This window comes from Ostrinia furnacalis, unplaced genomic scaffold (genome assembly GCF_004193835.3).
Source record: "Ostrinia furnacalis isolate ACB-3 unplaced genomic scaffold, ASM419383v2 OfSCF2704, whole genome shotgun sequence".
NCBI lineage: Eukaryota > Metazoa > Arthropoda > Insecta > Lepidoptera > Crambidae > Ostrinia > Ostrinia furnacalis.
Genome location: NW_021132943.1, coordinates 17,533 through 38,456, shown reverse-complemented (window position 1 = coordinate 38,456; position 20,924 = coordinate 17,533). Strand labels below are relative to the sequence as shown.

The window sequence follows — 20,924 nt, the reverse complement described above, 5'->3', positions numbered from 1 at the left end:
ATACTAATCGTCTTCTGTTTAAATCCCGTCGTTCTTCCTTCCTCACTCATTCATTCCGTCTCACTCACTCCCTTGCGTTCCGTTTCACACTCCCACATAAATAAATAAAGAAAACTTAAATAAGAAAAAGGTAGAAGCAAATCTTGTGATTTGTATTTTACTTGTTTTAAAATTGTAATATAGGTACCTACCTGAAATTATCCGAATTAATTTCATAACCGTAACCGAAACCGATATAAATATTATTCCTGTATCCGTAACCGAAATTACATATCCATAACATCCCTAGTATTAACCTGCGTAAACTAGGCTCTAGCAAATAAGGGAAAACATGCCGTTTTCCCACTCTAGTTAAATTGATAGTTCGTGTATGTGAATGGAATTTACGACCGAGCGTTGGTTTTATGGACTTGCAGCGAGCTTAAAATATAATTTTCTGCTTAGCCCAAAGGTTGACTAAAGTACGGCCAACGAGAAGCGATACCAAATGTAAACGAACCCAATGTCATGGGTGAACCCGTCTGACTTTGACATATTTTGGCGGGAGAACGAGACATTGCGGCAAATAAACAAGATGGGAAGAGACAGAATATATTGTCAACTCGGGTGTGTAATGTATGATATAACTACATATCATATAATACTTAGAGCATGGACCTATAAAAAAAGGCGGACGGAACTCGCGCTACAACAAAACTGTGACGCAAAATTTTGGCGTTTGTCTATTGTGTGAGTGAATTTAGGGATGTCATGTTAGCCAAAACATTTTACCCATTTANTCTCGTTCAAAACAATTTTCGTTGGTAGTTTTTATAGTAATGTACATCATAGGTATGTTTTTTTTAGATTTTTCATTTTCTTATTTTAGAAGTTAGAGGGGGGGACCAACTTTTTTCCACTTTGGAAGCGTCTGTCGCGCAAACTATTCGGTTAAGAGAAAAAATATTTTAGAAACCTCGATATAATTTTTGAAGACCTATCCATAGATACCCCACACGTATGTTTGATGAAAAAAAATTTTTGAGTTTCAGTTCTAAGTATGGGGAGCCCCCAATATTTATTATTATTTTTTTATTTTTGCATCAAAATCTTAATGCGGTTCACAGAATACATCTACCTACCAAGTTTGAACAGTATAGCTCTTATAGTTTCGGAAAAAAATGGCTGTGACATACGGACGGACAGACAGACAGACATGACGAATCTATAAGGGATCCGTTTTTTCCCATTTGGCTACGGAACCCTAATAAAAACCGTCATTATTATAAGCCATTTTATTGATAGTTAACAGAAAGATTAGTGTATTTCATTTTATTATAGGAAATTTTCGTAGTTTAAAATATCCGGTATCCGGCCGGATAGTGAGCTACTATCCGGTATCCGGCCGGTTAGTAAATTTAGGCCGGATATCCGGCCTACCGGATAGTTGCCGGATATCCGTTTCATCTCTAATTAAAACCCAAAGGTTGACTGAAAGAGAATGCCATATGGCATTAAGCCTGTACTGTGATATTATGTGCAAGCTGCTTTGAGCGAATAAATAAAATAGTCACTAAAAAACCTAAGCTTAATAAAAACCTGAATTACAATATCTAAATAATAAAAGGAGAAACTGACTGACTGACATATCAACGCACAGTCTAAACGGCTAAAGTTACACGCTTGAAATTTGGCATGCAGGTACCTTAGTAAACTTAAAGCTTAGTTACAACAGGATATTGCAAAATTCCCACGGGAACGGGAGTTAGCGGGAAAAAACATTTGTATGAAAAAATCTAAACCGCGTAAGATAGATGAAGGGGGTAAATCGGGATCCACGCGTACGAAGTCGCGGGCGGCCGCTAGTTAATCATCAAAATATCCAATATTGGTAATTTTACACTGTGCCTCTCTCTAATCTCAAGATTGTAGTGCAGTCAGCGTCAAATAGTTCGTGACACCCAAAAGTTGACAAAAAGTTGACAACACAATCTTATTCCAATTGTAACATTGCGAACTTTTTGGCTACTTTGGGTGTCATGAACTATTTGACGCTGACTGTAGGTACCAGATAACGGGATAAACAAACCTATTTAGATACCTACTTCCTTCCAGAAAATACTTACATAGAAAACACCCAGACTAAACAAATGGTTTTGTTTATGCACATAAATATTTGTGTGCTTCCAATGCGAGGAAATTTTCCTAATAGGCTTGTTTGGCTCGTTCTTAGTCCGCCTGGCTACCACCGTCATAACAACAACCAAAATGTGGAATGAACTATCGGTATTTCCGGACCGATTCGACCTACTATATTTTCAAAGGTTACTAAACCTTTGTTTGTCACCTGTCATCCGCTTTGCAACGGAGGGAAGTCGAACCTTAACTTCGAACTCCTCCTATCTTCTTCTGAATTTTGTTGCGGGTCCAATGACAGTTTAACTTTCCCCCAGGACAAAGTTGACCTTCACTGATTGGCTTTTTATTGGCGGTTAAGCTGTAGATCCTGGCATAGGAGTTGCAGCGGTGGGAACGAGAGGTGGGAATAGTCCCGCTACTATCTTTTCAAGATGAGAGCGTACTCATAACTAAGTTCACTTTACGACACGTTCACAAGGGCGCTATTGTAGTTTTCGTACTAAATCTTTTGATGGCTTTTCGAATACGCAAACGATTCGAATTCGTGCTAGCCGTACTGACCTAATACTGTGGAGCTAAATTTAGATACTTTATATTTTTTGTTTTGGTACAAAGTTTATGCCAAAACATTAACTTTGAACACCTCTGAAGCATTAAAGACTCTCTTGGCAACCGTTTTAATGCATTCAAAAAAACGTTTTTTGTTTTGGCAACTCTAGAACGCATTGCCATGCCTTATCATAGTACCGTTACGCTTCTAACACTCTAACTGGACGATAGTCAGCTCTAATTTTAATTGGATACGGTTCAAAAACCTTTAGTGTGTTGTACTNTTATTTACTATAATAAACGAATAATATAATTTTAAAACGAATAATTTTAAGACAAATAACTAACAACTGATATAAAATGGTTTGATATAATGACTATTTTCTATAAAACTTACAATGTATACTATTTAAAACAAATAACATTCAAATCATATAAAAATAAAATGTCTAACAATCAACTACAGGACATCCACTGCTGAACATAAGCCTCCCCTAATGATTTCCATATCGCCCGGTTTGTAGCGGCCTGCATCCAGCGCCTTCCTGCTACATTTATGAGGTTGTCGGTCCACCTTGTGCGTGGACGTCGTTTCATGACGTAAAGCATTGCTACATTCTTATACATACATACATAGTTCGTCTGTCGCGCTGCAAGGTCAAGTATACTATTGTTGTCACCTTGAACTTTTCGCATGTAGAGTATAGTAAACATAGTTAACGTTTACTTTTTTAAGGTTAAAGTAAGTTATTTCGGTCTAACTAAATCTTTGTTTGTCGTCTGTCTTTCGCACTGGAGGGAAGTCTAATCCTCAGTACATGTAACTACTTTTAGAAGGGCCCTTCCCTACAACAATCCAGTTTTTCTGGATCCATTTATAAATGCAGGATCCCCTCAAAACTTAACTATCGTGTGAACACACAAGCAGTGGGCAGGCCTCCCACTAGGTGGACCGACGATCTGGTGAAGGTCGCGGGAGGTGCCTGGACGCGAGCGGCGCATGACCGGTCTTTGTGGAAATCCTTGGGGGAGGCCTTTGTCCAGCAGTGGACGTCTTTCGGCTGAAACGAACGAACGAACACACAACTAATACTATAGTATTACCGTGACACAAGTGTTTGAAATTAGAATTCCAAATTCGAACGGATCGGTTTTTACGGGACACAGCAAATGTGATGTTCGTGTGAAAATGTTAATATTAAAACTCTACTAAACGAGATTCTGCAAAAACACTTCCTGCAACAAACGGGATGACATCGTAGGAAAGCGCTCTAATAAGAGAGGGTCGTGTTCCTGCAGTAATTGACCTAATGATGATGACATTGGTGATGATGATGATGATGATGAAAATGAAGCTAATTCTATAAATCGAAAAAATCAAGACGAGTTGTTGAGAGTAATTAATACCATAGAGAACAATCAGAACCTTGTGTTATTGAATTACATTACCAAGTATAGTAGGTATCATTTACCATGGACAAATTAGAGCATAAACGCCAACATAACCATCAATCAACACTGTGTAGAGTTGTCTATAATCGATAATTTATCGAGAAGTTTCAAATCAATCATCGATTTAGTTTTATAGAGCTTTTATTAACCATCTTGTACTTATACCTATTTTCAAAGAAAAGCGAATTATGTAAATCTGAATTTTCAAAAATAAATATGCGAGCCATGAAATACTCATATTCTTGATATTTACCAAATATTTATTTTAAAACTTTATTGTTCAGAAACTACACTGGGCGAACTTATTGCCATCGGGCATTTTCCCTCAGTCATCCACTGAGAAAAGCAAGGAAATGAAAGTACCTAATGAGTCTTAATACACTCACATTACATACAAACATTCACTTTCACTTTTAATACTAGTATTGTATTCTAAATAGGGTTGTCAATTAAATGTCATGACTTGATAAATAAAAAGATTTGCCACACTGGATGTGGTCTGCGGTCAAGTCAAAGTGAACGCAGCCCGCATTATGTGTACAACATTATCGGTCTTTATAATAATTTTGTATTGATGAGATCTGACCGTGCGGGCACGAGCAAAAATCGCAAACTGTACCTCTAGCATGAACATCTTTCGTCGTTCGAATTAAACGGTATCCTGACAATTTTGACTCTCAAAAAGGTTTCGTGCAACCATTTCTCATACTAAGTTCACTTTACGACACGTTCACAAGGGCGCTATTGTAGTTTTCGTACTAAATCTTTTGATGGCTTTTCGAATACGCAAACGATTCGAATTCGTGCTAGCCGTACTGTACCTCTAGTACGAAAAACTTTCGAGTTCGTTTCGTTTGCGTATTCAAAGTGTCATCGAAAAATTTTGTATGAAAAATTAAACAGCGCCCCCTAGGGCGGCTATAATATAGGGGGCGCTGTTTAATTTTTCATACAAAATTTTTCGATGACACTTTGAATACGCAACGAAACGAACTCGAAAGTTTTTCCTACTAGAGGTACTGACCTAATACTGTGGAGCTAAATTTAGATACTTTATATTTTTTGTTTTGGTACAAAGTTTATGCCAAAACATTAACTTTGAACACCTCTGAAGCATTAAAGACTCTCTTGGCAACCGTTTTAATGCATTCAAAAAAACGTTTTTTGTTTTGGCAACTCTAGAATGCATTGCCATGCCTTATCATAGTACCGTTACGCTTCTAACACTCTAACTGGACGATAGTCAGCTCTAATTTTAATTGGATACGGTTCAAAAACCTTTGCGGTGTTTGGGCTGGACGATATTAACAGGAGAACTGCTTCACGATCTAATATGTGCAAAAAATTTGGGAAGTTCGCTCTAGTATTTGATCGAAACGGTTCCGTACTTTGCGAATTAAATTAGACCACTTTTTAAAGTAAATACAAAGCACAGAAAATGCTATTTTATTGTAAACTAGCTTTCCGCCCGCGGCTTCGCCCGCGTGGAATTTTGTCTGTCACAGAAAAACAATATCGCGCGCGTATTTACTCACCGTTTAGACCTATCCTGGACTACGACAAACATTTTAAAACCAAAATCAGCTCAATCGGCCCAGCTGTTCTCGAGTTATAATCAGACTAACGAACATCAATTCATTTTTATTTATATAGATATACTTAGAATACAACAGGCGGTAAATTATGGCCCCTATAATGTAAATTTGATGACGAAAAAGTAATTAAAAAACCTATTTCCGTATCCTAGATATCCTTTACAACATTATTAACATTTTCTACGCAATTTGTTTAAAGATAATTAATACCCACTTCAAAGACCCGTTGACCTGCAAAGAGGCTAAGTTTCTAGCTTCAAACCCATCCAATTAAGTAACTTTCTAACCATGCATCTAAACATAAAGGGTTCCAATCGAACCCTACGGTATCCTAACTCGTGTGACCTCGCGATCCGTACACAGATTTTACCGCAGTCCTATCCCACCAGTGCAGCCGGTAGCCTGTCTCGCGCGATGATCAAATTCGCGGCAATTTTGCTTATGTGCGCGAGCGCATACGCCGCGAAATACAACTGCAGTGCTAAATCCGCTTTATTAATACTAAAAAGACCAACATATGAGTTCTCAGTGAAATTACTAGATAGAGTCGCACAAGACAATGATAACCATTTCGTGTTTTCGCCGATCTCAACGTACCTCCAACTCCTGGCTCTTGCTGAAGGAGCCAATGGGAGGACTTTGAGGGAAATAAGGAACGTGACCAGACACCACCAAAATAGGTGCTTCAGGAGAAAATGGAGGTGGATACTGAATCGATTGGACGCGGAGCTGGCGATCGAATCGAAACGACGCTCTTTGATCGTGTTGGACAGATTGATGGCTATCAAAAAGCCTTTCATTAGAGAGATTGAAAGGCTAAAGTCGATGGATGTTATGCTGTTAGACTTTTACAATTCAGCTTTGTCTGCTGAGAGGGCAAACAGAGAGATTAGTGATGCGACCAACGGTGTTATAAAGGAAGTGTTCACTCCAAACGACTTCAACCCGAAGATTCATCCAGGGATACTTATGGCTGATACGTCTTACTACAAGAGCGATTGGAAAATTCCCTTCGATCCAGTTTACACGAGTTCCGAACCCTTTTATTCGAGGACCGGCAAGGAAGCTGGAGAAGTGTTAATGATGACTCGCATAGACTATTTCAATTATGCAGAGATACCTGTAATAAACGCAAAAGTGTTGGAATTGCCGTGTGGCTCTGACGACCGAGTGTCCATGCTCGTATTTTTACCTCTACGCAACAATGACGATGTGTTTTACTTGATGCAAAAAGTGAGGTTAATGTCAATTTTTAACGCGTTCAAAAAGAACAAACCTAAATTGGTGCACGTGAAAATTCCTAAATTTAAGATAACTTCTGATATTGACAATATACCGGAGTTGGTGTATGACATGGGTGTGAAAAGTGTTTTTCATCCAAATTTAGCGAACTTGAAAGGTATTACTGATTTTAAATTGTACGCATCTTTAATGACTCAGATAGCAGATATTGAAATAACAGAAAAAGGTGTGCAAACTGCTGTAGCAGGGTTTTTAGTGTCAGATAAAAATTCCATAGAATTTTTCGCGAATAAACCGTTCGCGTACATGTTAGTCGATAAGAAAACTGAAATTATTCTGTTTGGTGGTATGTATTCGATTCCTTTAGGAATGAATGATTTATCATTATCAAATGAAACGTAGTCATTTTTTTATAAGTTTTTATTTAAACAATGCTTAAATTTAACATTTGACTTATGACTAGTATCACAAAAACAGCCTCGCTTAAACATATGGCTTTGTTTCTCAAAATTATAAACAATATTCGAAAATGTTGTAAATTCGATGCATTACATCACTGTATAATTAAACTGTTTAGTATTACTGATTTTATTGCTATGACTGAGTAATAATATACTTGTTACATTAAAATAACTATTTATAAGCATGACGATGGTTTTATTTTAAAAATACACAATTTCTTTTATACATCTAAAAGGTCACTATTCGACATTCGTTTCCTATCCAAGTAGGTATATTAATAAAACAACAATATTTCTTTATTTGTTGTTGTTTTTGTTTATTTTACTAATTAGATATTTTTTTGTTAAAATGACCTAGATCTAATAATAAAAAAAATCGCAAACACAACCTAATTTTAATTTAAGGCATGTTCAAAAAAGGTTCCTCAGAATCTCCCTTAAACGAATATCTAAAAAATACTCAATACTCTATTATTTATTGCATCCATAATGTTAATAAAACAACCAGTAGTTTTTCATTTTAGTTATTAAATTTTACATCTTCTATATATATAAAAGAAAGTCGTGTTAGTTACTTCGCTTATAACTCAAGAACGGCTGAACCGATTTAGCTGAAAATTGTCAGGGAGGTAGTTTAGAGCCAGGAGAAGGACATAGGATACTTTTTATCCCGTTCGAAATTTAAAAAAAGTCTGCTTATTTATTGCCATTAATGCGGAACAAAGTTCGCCGGGTCAGCTAGTCTATATATATAAAAGAAAGTCGTGTTAGTTACACCACTTATAACTCAAGAACGGCTGAACCGATTTAGCTGAAAATTGTCAGGGAGGTAGTTTAGAGCCAGGAGAAGGACATAGGATACTTTTTATCGCGTTCGAAATTAAAAAATCTGCTTATTTATTGCCATTAAGGCGGAACAAAGTTCGCCGGGTCAGCTAGTACTTGATAATTTGCACTAACTTATTTTATGGCCCAGTTTAATACATAGTAATTACAATAGGTTGTCCCAATTCTTAATGTCAATCAACATTGCAGCGTTAATTAAAATTACAGACTCTATATTATACAGAGTCCGATAACAGACATAAAATGTTAATTATCTTTAATTAAAACTAGCCAAATTGATTGACATCGTTGACCAATTGTAAGGCACATAGTAATTTATAAAAGGCACTAAGTCATAGATTATTAGGTGTCAAAATGTCCTTTAACACTACGCGCAATGCATTTAATTTGGTTCATACTTCTTGTTGTTGTTGAGACATTGTTAATGTTATGCTATTGGAACCAAAAGTTTTAATACAAAATAATATATTCAGCGGAACATTAATTTCACAATTTAATACTATTTATTACAGCTACTTTTATTTAGTACAGCACTTAAAATTGTAATTGCTCATAAAATAACGAAGTTCTGAAAAAATACATTTTACTGCAAATATCATCAACATTCCTTGCCATAAATGATTTCATAATTCATAAACGAGTAATGTGTGAAATCAATATAACAAAATTGACATTGATCTGTTTAATGACCTACATTTGGATTGTTTACATTTAGTTACCTACATTTGGTTCAAAAATGAAATAATACTGTACTCCATATCTGTTTCTGTAATTTTTATGAAATAATAAATTTAAAAATTGCCAAATCTAGAACTCTATGTTAATTATGTTATGTAATTGATGGGGCAATAAAATATAAGATAATCACCATTAGCGTTGATTAATCTTTTATCTTCGTTGGAAAACTAATTTATTGATCTTTAATTTAAGTAATGAAATAATTAAATTTTATTTTAATTTGTCATAAATAAAAAATCCAATCAATTTTATGGGATGTAGATTGTAATTATGCACCCCAATTACTTATTTCTCCATTGTAAAATAAAATATGACATTAAAACGCATAATATCTTAAAAAATAACGTTTTCATTAGGTATTTCGTATTCTTTTCAATTCGGATGGTTAAAAATAAAAGTTTACATATCATTCCACCAAAAAAAGGGCTAAATGATTAACAAATACTATGGTACCTACTTAAGTTACTACTTTTCTATTTTTCGATAAGGACTTAAAACACTAATTTACAAAATTAATAAAATTAGGTCATAGAATCGATTAGAACTTCAACGTTGTTTCTAAATGGAACATCAGATAATTTATTTAATTACCGTTCCTGTTTTTAAACTTTTAATTTGACCTTTTTATGATAACCGTTTACGAGTAACTGTGCCATAGCACAATCTTATTTACGAGTATATGACGCTGACATATTAAAGGATTTGCCACACTGGATGTTCTGCGGGCAGCGTTCAAGTCAAAATGAACGCAGTCCGCATCATGTATGAACAACATTGTCGATCAGAGCCAAGACAATCTGTTAGCAGTCATGACACACTGAAAAAAATGTTACTGCTTACAAAATGTTTCGTCGTCAAATGAGTGATTTGCGAACTGAGTGTTAACCTATAAGCAAACCAGGTTTAGCTCACTACAAAATAGTTTATTTTTTACACAAAATTTTGTTCCTCATAACCATAGTACCTAGTTAGTAGTAACCTGTAGTTCACAAGTCACTCATTTGTGTAAGCAGTAACCAAACTGTTTTTTTCAGTGCAAGGCAATCTGTCAGCGACGCAGTTTGCGTTCTTTACTCGTGCCCGCACGGGCAGATCGCATCAATACAAAATGTAGAGACCGATAATGTTGTTCATACATAATGCGGGCTGCGTTCACTTTGACCAGACCGCAGAACGAATCCAGTGTGGCAACTCCTTAAAATATGTCAAGAATTTAATGTTCAAAATGAATCAAGAACCAATAAGTGTTCTAGGAAATTCAAATCACATAAAGCGTCGTTTACGACTCTCATTAGATACATCTATTAACCACTCGAGCACCAGGCTTTAAATCAAAGCACAATAAATGCCCGCAAATGTTAGACGATAAACATACTAATGCGGAAGTTATACGTGATTGCAATGTTCACATTTGTAGTTACATGAGCCGAAACTTCGATTTTGCAATTCACTTTCAATTAATGTATTTAATGAGTCTGTACATGTGACATTGGCGAAATCGTGATGCCCGAAGCATAGTCATTGTCATTAAAAAAAGAAAAAGATTTTATTTGATAAAAAAAAACTCAAAAACTTATTGATTTTTCCAAATAGGCTTTTAAAAAGCACTTTTACAAGTCCCAGTATTAATCCTACCACTGCTTTGGGACAATAAATGGGCCATTGCTGAGAAGAAGAAGCATTACATCAGAAAATTGAACTCAATAACATTAAGGTAGAGTTTGCAAAGTAATCAATTTGACTTCTGCTTAAAGCATAAGCATAAGTGTCTATGGGCGAAGGTAATCACTTACCATTAGGTGATCCGTCTACTCTTTTGCCTCCTGTCCCATAAAAAAATATAAGCGAACAAAATTACCCGTTAAGAAAGATAATTATGTTTTTTATTCCATGAAGTATGAGCCATGAAACGCTTGTGGTATCTAAATTATAAACAATTTAGATAACGGTTTTCAATCTTTTAACAGAGGTGGTAGTCCCAACCCATCCGTTATTGTGGTGAACCTACACTACTCAAGCCTTTTAGATTAGCTTGAGGGGTTAACGGGATTATTAGTAATTTGTAATCTTTAAGATCGGAAATCGGCAGTGGGAGTCGGCGTATGTGACTGCACCAGACAGTCTGCCAACAGAGAGAGATGGCGGGAGATCGTGCGGAGAGTTGTATCCGCCTCTACAACCGATGTGAACAACGCCTCAACGTGACCACGACCGCTCTGCCAAGAGCGTAACGAATAAGAAGAAGAATCTTTAAGATAGAGCCACCGTAAGAGGGAACTATAGTATGGGGAAAATTACGTGATTATCAGGAATCGGCTAGTTTCCTAAAAAACAATTTTAGTCCGTCAAATACATTATCAATTTTTTACCCAGGAAATATGAAATATCCATGTGGGGAGTGTAAGCCAAATCCACCATTTGCCTGCAGTGGAAAATAAATGACTTGATGATGATGAATCTCATAATTATATTCATAAGAATAATAAAATTGACGATAATATTTATTTTATGGTCAAAGATAACTACAAAGATCAATAAAATGCATCAGAATACATTAGTGATACGTAACACATAAAAATAGCTAATATTGATACCTAAACTAAATGCACTAAAATCTATAAAACATTTATTATATGCAGAGAAACTGACACAGATAAATTGTATATAATTGCATTTAATTTACATTTATTCACATAATATACATTTAAAATACATGTTTAACGTATTAATTAAAAATTTGCCAATTTATTAGTGCCAGTTTTACTAAAATACCATTAACTTTATTTAAATTGTATAACAGAATATATTCAAATTTTAGTAACAAGTTTATAACTATAAGTTTTATTAAAATATGGCCTAATTAATTTATTCTATGTAACAATTTTGTACTATAGATTATCTAGCACTCTGATATTATTAACTTAAAACATAGCTAATACATTATAACATAGTTAAACATAGATTGATATGTAACTGAACTCACTTCTTCTTTGAACATTTGAAAAAATTCATTAAGAGTAGGCGCACACCATTGATTTTTAGTTGGCCGATAGTTGTGCCCGATTTTAAATTGTATGAAGAATCGGCCAAATCGAATCGGCGTAGTGTGCGCACTCCCATACATGCCCATACTGATCAACTGCCCGACTAAACTATCGGCCGACGAAAAATCAACGGTGTGCGCCTACTCTAAGGGTTAGAAAGGAATTTGAAACCCCTTGAATATTTCTTAATCAACGTGCGTATAGGTCGCGCAATGAGAGTTAGACTGCTGTGCGCTGACAAGTGTTTTCTGTTTCGCTTGCAGACATTATAACAAGAGCGTGGTTGATACCATATTTGAACTTTGTGTGATTTGTTGTTTGTGTTCTGTGGGCTGAGTGTGACTTTACATCAAACGCGAAACGAAAATTTTAGTTTTTGAACGTTTCCCACTAGGGGCGTTGTAGGTACAATCCGTCATACGTTTAATGTCAAAGGACGTCANGCCTTGTAGGGTTAACCCTACCACTGCGTTGGGACAATAAATGGGCCATTGCTGAGAAGAAGCAGCATTACATCAGAAAATTGAACTCAATAACATTAAGTAATCACTTACCATCAGGTGACTCGTCTGCCTGTTTGCCTCCTGTCTCATAGAAAAAAGCGGACAAAATTACCCAATATAAAAGATAATTGTTTTTTATTCCATGGACTATGAGCCATGAGATGCCTGTAGTAGTAATTTAGATAACGGTTTTCAATCTTTTAACAGAGGTGGTAGTTCCAACCCATTTATTATTGTGGCAGCCTTTTAGATCAGCTGGAGGGGTTAACGGGACTATTAAAATTTGTAATCTTTAAGATAGAGCCACTGTAAGAAGCAAATAGGTATGCGAACATCAGGAATCGGCTAATTTCCTAAAAAAAAAAAACAATTTTAGTCCGTCCAATACATTATCAAAAAATATTGGACACGTATATTTTTATTTGTCAATCAAACAAGTAATTACGAAGTTTGGATGCATTGAACTTCCGCGTGACGTACAAAGTGACGTCATTCATGGGTCTCTTCATTTGAAATTTGGTGCGCTTTATCTCTTTCCATTTTCATTAATTTGAAAAAGTGAAAAATACGTGTGGAGTATTTTTTGATATGTTAACCGACAGACTAATTAAAACTTTTAGTTTTTTACCCAGGAAACATCCCTGTGGGGAGTGTAAGTCAAATCCACCATTTGCCTGCAGTGGAAAATAAATGATGATAATGAATGATGATGATGAATCTCATAATTACATTCATAAGATTAATAAAATTGACGATAATATTTATTTTATGGTCAAAGATAACTTCAAAGATCAATAAAATGCATCTAATACATTAGTGTTATGTAACACATAAAAATAGCTAATAGTGATCATCATCATCAACAGCCCTTTACAGTCCACTGCTGGACTATGAGCCTCCTCCACTATAGTGGAGGGTTTTGCCATAATCTCCACACTTGGCAGGCGGGTTGGAGATCGCAGTTTAAAAGATTGATGTTTTTCAGAGAGCGCTGCTGCCCATTCTCTGTTTGATGTGTAGTCCCTAATAGTGATACCTAAACTAAATGCACTAAAATCTATAAAACATTTATTATATTATGCGGAGAAACTGACACAGATAAATTGTATATAATTGCATTTAATTTACATTTATTCACATAATATACATTTAAAATACATGTTTAACGTATTAATTAATAAATAGACAATTTATTTGTGCCGGTTTTATCAAAATAACATTAACTATATTTAAATTTTATAACAGAATATTTTAAAATTTTAGTAACAAGTTAACAACTAACTATAAGTTTTATTAAAATATGGCCTAATTAATTTATTCTAGGTAACAATTTTGTACTATAGATTATCTAGCACCCTGATATTATTAACTTAAAACATAGCTAATACATTATAACATAGTTAAACATAGATTGATATGTACTGAACTCACTTCCATCTTTGAACATTTGAAAAAATTCATTAAGAGTAGGCGGACACCGTTGATTTTTAGTTGGCCGATAGTTGTGCCCGATTTTAATTTGTATGAAGAATCGGCCAAATCGAATCGGCGTAGTGTGCGCACTCCCATACATGCCCATACTGATCAACTGCCCGACTAAACTATCGGCCGACGAAAAATCAACGATGTGCGCCTACTCTAAAGGGTTAGAAAGGAATTTGAAACCCTTTGAATATTTCTTAACTTAATCAACACCGTATAGGTCGCGCAACGAGAGTTGACCGCTGTGCGCTGACAAGTGTTTTCTGATTCGCTTGCAGACATTATAACAAGAGCGTGGTTGGTAGCTATTTATTCGATATTTGAACTTTGTGTGATTTGTTGTTTGTGTTCTGTATTCAGATATTTCAGTGTGAGTACGCGCTCGCCTCAACTTTAGTTAAGCGGCCTATACAAACCAAAGTTCACTGGAAAGCGAACATCATGATCAGTATTGGCACCGCTATGACACACGCCAAGTACAAAGATTTCCGAGGCTCACACTCTGATATGATCACGAATTGCTCGTTCCATAGCGAATCGTTGTTTCTTAAAGGCACCTCCAAGACTACCTATGGAAACAAGAAATAATTAGGGCAACGTAATAAATTTTAAATCTTAACATTAGCATCATATACAATAAAATTTGTTTTGTATGAAAATTAAAAAAAAAATGATGATATCAAATTTCTGACTTCACCATACCATTTATATGCCCATGTTACCATGGGCTAGTGTCTGCTCATATACCCATTTACCTAACACGCTGTATACAGGGTGACTTTGCAATCAGCAATTGCAAAATTTTTAGGAGTGACTCAGAATCAGTAACTTTATCGATTTATGTAAAGAAAAAAAAATCAAAATTGGCACACGTGGATAATTTGCTTCGTTCATAGAAAAATACGTACACACAGTTAACTACAAAGCTTAATAGACATAATAGTACGCGAAAATAAGCCTTAAAAATTAAAATACCCCGCGAATTACATTTACAATTTTTTTTTTCGCGAAAAATTCTAAAGTTGTATTGTTAAATTGTTCCATAGAACTTATTAAATAAATTGAATACTGATAACAATCACCCTGTATATTAGGTTAGATAGTATGTAGGTACTTTTTATTACGAAAAATTAGAACGCCATAATCCAAGTACTTATTCTTATCGCTAAGAAGCGGTCTCTTTCAAACAACTCTTAGAGATCAGAGGGCAAATTGTTTAAAATATAAAAAGGGAAGTGAATGAATGAATGACTATAGAATGAATACCCTATAGCGACCCAGACACTATCAGTATAGTAAGTTATTTTTGGAATGAAAGAATGACTTATAGTGCGACAAGGTCATTTTATATGTAGAGAGATTTAGGCTGAGTAACGATAACCGGTGTTTTTTGTATGGAGTTTAACAGATTTTTGATGTTTGTTAACGTTACAGTAAGATCGTGGAACCCAGCCTTAGAATGTCATTACCGAAACAAGGAACCACGTAATTATTCCTGGCTAGCAGTGAAACTCGTGTACGAAATTCAATTTTCTCGAAAATGTAGGTTGAATAACTTTTACCGTTTTTGCAACATTTTTCGTTGACGCTCCGTTCCTATTGGTCGATGCGTGATGGTATACAGGGTGTCCCAAAAACAATGGATAACCCAGTTACCATCGATAGGCCTCGCCATGGTCTCCCTAGCTTTTTATATTACATATGTATGGCCTTCGATAAAAAGGCTACCCAACACAAAAAGCTTTTTCAACCAAACAAACTTTTCAGTTTTATAGTATTAGTAGGTATGTCAGGAGAAGCCATACGCCCGTATTCACAAACATTATTATGAGATCTCACAGTGCGCGTAGACGCACAGGCCAGAGTGACACACGAACCAATCACAGAGCTCTATTTAACGCTGTGTGTTCGATTTGCTGTTTCATTTAAGCAAGCATCGTTTGTGAATACGGGCGTTAGATACGCCACGATAGAAAAAAGATATTACAAAAGACTAGCGGCCGCCCGCGACTTCGTACGCGTGAATCCCGTTTTTCCCGCTTATTCCCGTTCCCGGGGGAATTTCGGGAATTCCTTTCTTAGTGCACCTCTACGGTACCTAAGCTACGTCCCTTCCAAATTTCAAGTGCCTACGTTTAGCCGTTTAGGCTGTGTGTTGATCTGTCAGTCAGTCAGTCAGTTTCTCCTTTTATATATTTAGATAGAAAGATATATTCTTACCTTCTGACTGGAGAAAAGGTCCAAAGACAAGTCACACTTGTTGGTGCTGTTCATGCATTCCCTCAACTTGGTCTTGGCGACGTCGTATCTGGTCTTCTGCAGGTCGAAGCGAGCCTTGATGAAGTTCGTCTGGACCTCGTTCTCTGAGTTGAAGACGAAGAAGTAGTAACCGTTCGATGGTACCCTAAGGAAGTGAAAAGGGATTGTTATATTTGAGAGATGCCAACTAATGCACTAAGTTCGAAACTCATTAGAAATTCACACACACAAAGTAATCGAAATGTGTGCTCATTATCCACTGCGGCATCAGTACTCAACGTTTGAATAATCTTTAGTACTACGAGTACGCAAGCAGTGTAAACTGTTTACATTATGACGTCGCTTCTGTCATCATTGCTGTCACGAGCAATGTGTTCTGTTTTGTGCTCAAGACAGTTAGCTATTCCTTTATCATCATCATCATCACATTAATTGCTATTATCAGGTTATGTATTCTCCATTGCAAGAATATGACCCTCACACAAATAAATAAATATCCTGATAAGGCCTACATTAATCTTGACGCTACAGATGTTGCGGCGGCAAAGGACATGAAAGAAATTACTCATGATTTATATGACTATTTTTGACACACCAAAATGTACAACCAGAAATAGATAACCTTCGTCTATATTTTGTTATAGGTAAATAATGTACATACTGCAACGGTTATGATGAGTAATGCTTAAAAAAAACATGATTTGCAATGCAAATAAAGGAGTTTTCACCTAAAGGACAATTACCAGACAATAACAGAGAACGCAAATAAAAGTCCACTTTTTTTGTTAACGTTCTTAATCATTGTGCAAAGTAGATAAATGAAATTCTCACGACAGTAAACTAATAATAGAAGTTACAATACCACACTACACTTGATTGAACAATAGTACCAAACCCATATAATAGTGAACAGCGATTTAAATTTAAATGGCATCAAACTACCCATGCATGTCCAGGAGTGCCTGTGATTCAACAATAAATTGGGTCTGAATTACATACAGTACAACATTCTAGACATATTCAATGTGCTTGTGCATTATCGAAGTTTCTAGCGAGGCCTATGTTAATAAAATAGTCGAACAAAGCTGTGATTTCATATGCCTCGTATGATTTTTCATAGCATCGCTTGCACCCATCTGATTTCTAAACAATAGTACACGGAAAGTTATTACAAGACCTCTACGTTAAAGGGCCAAAAACGTGCTGTACTGTTTCGAAAATCATACTTTAGCGTAATCATTCATCATCATCATATTAGCCAACGATAATAATTAGTTCACTGCTAGCTTTGAAAAGAATAAACATTTCCATTAAGTCACTGGCTACCTGTGTAAAGAACAGAACTTTTTCATTTCTCTTCTGGAGGTCGTCAGTCCATCTAATCATCAGGTCATATCTTATTCATAGGAATTAGACAATATAGATCTGTCAAATGAATTTCTGGTCACTGCGATACAAGCACGAACGCTTAGTGCAGAGACCGCTAGACTAAGAAATACAAATACAAATACAAAATCATTTATTGTGAATCATAGGTAAAATGGTGACATGTTACATTAGGTAGTATCACTATGTTCCGCTCAAAGAGCATACAATTTGTCAGACAACAATAAAATTTGGCAGTTAGATTTATCGTCAAAGAATTCAGATATATTATAATAACATTTATTAATTAAATAAGTCAGTAAAGTTTTTTTAAATGAATTTAGATGTTCAATTAATCTAATGTCTTTTGGTAATTTATTTATAATCTTGGGTGCCATGCCTACAATATTCTTAGCAAAAAAAATTGTCTTATAAGGATCCTTACATATTAAATTCTTGTCGCGTGATCTGTGATGACTTCTGAATAATGTTGGGTTTTGTCTGACGAAGACCGCAACTTCATAAATATACATAGATGGCAAAGTTAGAAGGTTCAACCGTATAAAGTGAGGTTTACATGTATCTGTGGGTTTTAGCTGGCAGATTGCACGTACGCATCTCTTCTGTGCTCTGAACACTAGCTCTCGGTCAGTAGCATTAGTCATAGTCATAGTCATATATACCCCAAAAGATTNTACCCCAAACGATTATCCCGTATCGTAAGATTGACGCGACGTATCCGTGATATGCCGTTAATACTGTTGATTCATTGGATATCTTCCGCAACATGTATAGGGCATAAGAGAACTTACTTAGTTTTTTGCATAAAGATTGTATTTGAAAAGTCCATCTTAATTTATTGTCTAAATCCAACCCAAGAAATTTAACTTGCTCAGTCTCGTCAATATTTGTGTCAAGGAATTTAATGTCAAGTTTCGGTTTGTTACTCTCTTTAATTCTAAAATTCATCACATTAGTTTTGTCTAAATTAATTATTAAATTATTGGATTGCAGCCACTTAATACAACACTGTAGAGAATTGTTAATCTCATAAGTTAAAGTAGAAACATTATCTGAACTAAAAACAATATTTGAATCATCGGCAAAGAGGACCATAGGGTGACTGGTAGCCATAATTCATGTTAAATCATGTATTTCCTCCGCCATTTTCCGCAGTTTGGCACCTCACGTCACATCATTTTACCGAAGTCAGCCGTATAGCTTCGGCGCAGTGCCGATCACTGACGTTTGTCAACAATATGGTGCTTGACTCTTGAGACAGGCTAAATTACACCATATTGTTAATGACATTGAGCATATTTTTTTTAAATACCTTCGCGAAGTAAAACTTCTGTACGTAGTACTTATTATTATTCTGTGGCACAACTTACTAAAGGTGAATAATGTCGTTAATTGATATTGATCCTTATACTACAAATATTAAGGTCGAAATTATTTTACTAGGTCGATGAGCTGACGTATAATTGTGTAACATAATTGTTGTTATTAGTTGTGTTAATAATAGAATGAGATTTATTTATTGTAAATAATAAAACGTTTTTTGTTTTAAAGCTTTTATTTTTTAATCTTTGGCATTTGTTTTTAATTCCGTACGATCCAATAAGGTTTATTTCAGAGAAACTCAGAATTTCGTAAATACAGCGTTTATTATTTTAAAAATACTTTTATACAAAGCAAAACACCCGCCATAGCACACGAAATGAGAGAGACAGAGCATCACAGTAAGGGCTATCGTTTTTATACTTTTTTAATTGTCCCGGTGAACTTCGTACCGCCTATGTTCGTCAGAAATGATGTAGGATTCTAATGGCCAAAGAATTTTTCGAATCGGTCCAGTAATTTCGGAGTCAATTCAATACTAATAAACAAACAATAAATCTTTCCCATTTATTTTAGTGTAGACAGTTGGCAACACTGCTGCGAGTGACAGGTCCTTACTAACAGTGGCGCCATCCTGTGAGTTTACATTAAACGACCTCACTAGTGAGCGCGTTTAAAAAATGTATGAGAATTTTAGTTTTTGAACGTTTCCCGCTAGGGGCGCTGTACAATCCGCCATACATTTAATGTCATTTTTTTAATGCGATAGTTCGCGCCACTATTTTAACCAAAAGTGAGTGACAGGACCTACGATAGCCTTAATCATTCATTCCATTTAAGTTTCTCGAAACTTAGAAACTAAAAAAGATCTTCCTAAAATACTTTTTAATTCTTCTTTTTTATTTTATGACTTTTTTTATCCTTAAGTGCTATCTAGGGGCATAGCATATGCCCCCGCCAAATCAAGCTTGTATTCCCTTACACTATTATTTTTATAATATAATATGTACACAGTTCTGAGAAAGACCTCGTAGGGCTCGCCACCTCCAAGTAAAGTGTCAAGTAGGCTACTCGTTGCTTAATCAGGTAAAGCGACGCGCGCCCGCAGTGAGTGTGCGAGCGCGACAGCAACATAATTACGTGCGAGCGACAAGGATGGGCAGCTTGGGGTCATTGGACGGGATTCTACGTGCTCACGGACCAGGCTTTAGTCATCATCATCATTTCAGCCACAGGACGTCCACTGCTGAACATAATCCTCCCCCAATGATTTCCATGTTGCCCGGTTGGTAGCGGCCTGTGTCCAGCGCCTTCCTGCTACCTTGTGGATGAATCAATCAGGAAGTACTTACTCATAAGTAAGTACTTAGAACTTTACTCGGAGTTCGTAAAAGAGATCCTGAATCTTATTTCCTAGACTTAAGATTGAAATTCAATGACTAAAATATTTAGCCTAGTCGCAGACCACAGACTTTTAGTTGGCCGATATAAAAAAAAACTCATAAAACTCGTTTATTTTTGCAAATACTTATGCTTTTAAAAAGCACTTTTACACGTCCCAGTATTAACCCTACCACTGCTTCGAGACAATAAATGGGCCAGTGCTGAGAAGAAGCAGCGCAGGAAACTCAGTCACTACTGTCAGCTAGTTGGATCGGGCTGTTAATCAGTATGAACATGTATGGAAGTGCGCACATTACACCGATTTGGTATCGGCCGATTCCTCATACAAATTGGAATCCGACCCAACTATCGGCCAACTTATAGATCCCCAACCCGTCCTCCGGACACGGCCTGAGCCGAGGTCCGAGCATACCGTGGCACGCTCAGGCCGCGTCCGTAGTCCCCTCGATCGGGCCCACTAGAGTGAGCCCGCCGTAGGCTGGACTTTGGTCCAACACCGCGGTGGGCAACCCTCTAGTTGGGTTC

General features: G+C 36.0%; 2 protein-coding genes across 2 annotated transcripts; one reads left to right on the top strand and one right to left on the bottom strand.

Annotated features, from left to right (window-relative positions):
• Positions 1–6,078: 6,078 nt before the first annotated feature.
• On the top strand, positions 6,079–7,457 carry serpin-14 (serine protease inhibitor 14). The gene has a single exon (XM_028309357.1). The coding sequence runs from the start codon at positions 6,129–6,131 to the stop codon at positions 7,356–7,358; it is 1,230 nt and encodes a 409-aa protein (XP_028165158.1). The 5' UTR covers positions 6,079–6,128; the 3' UTR covers positions 7,359–7,457.
• Positions 7,458–14,118: 6,661 nt separating this feature from the next.
• Positions 14,119–18,325, bottom strand: LOC114356270 (uncharacterized). Its single transcript, XM_028309361.1, has 3 exons — positions 18,269–18,325; positions 16,251–16,484; positions 14,119–14,599 (listed from the first exon to the last, which is right to left on the bottom strand). The coding sequence occupies exons 1-3, from the start codon at positions 18,323–18,325 to the stop codon at positions 14,453–14,455; spliced, it is 438 nt and encodes a 145-aa protein (XP_028165162.1). The 3' UTR covers positions 14,119–14,452.
• Positions 18,326–20,924: the final 2,599 nt, after the last annotated feature.

Coding starts and splice junctions, on each gene's coding strand:
- LOC114356270 (XM_028309361.1), bottom strand. CDS start 18,325: ATGACTATGACTAATGCTACTGACCGAGAGCTAGTGTTCAGAGCACAG. Junction 16,485..18,268: donor TCAGAGCACAGAAGAGATGC/GTACGTGCAATC, acceptor TTTCGAACTTAG/TGCATTAGTTGGCATCTCTC. Junction 14,600..16,250: donor ACCTTTTCTCCAGTCAGAAG/GTAAGAATATAT, acceptor TTGTTTCCATAG/GTAGTCTTGGAGGTGCCTTT.
- serpin-14 (XM_028309357.1), top strand. CDS start 6,129: ATGATCAAATTCGCGGCAATTTTGCTTATGTGCGCGAGCGCATACGCC.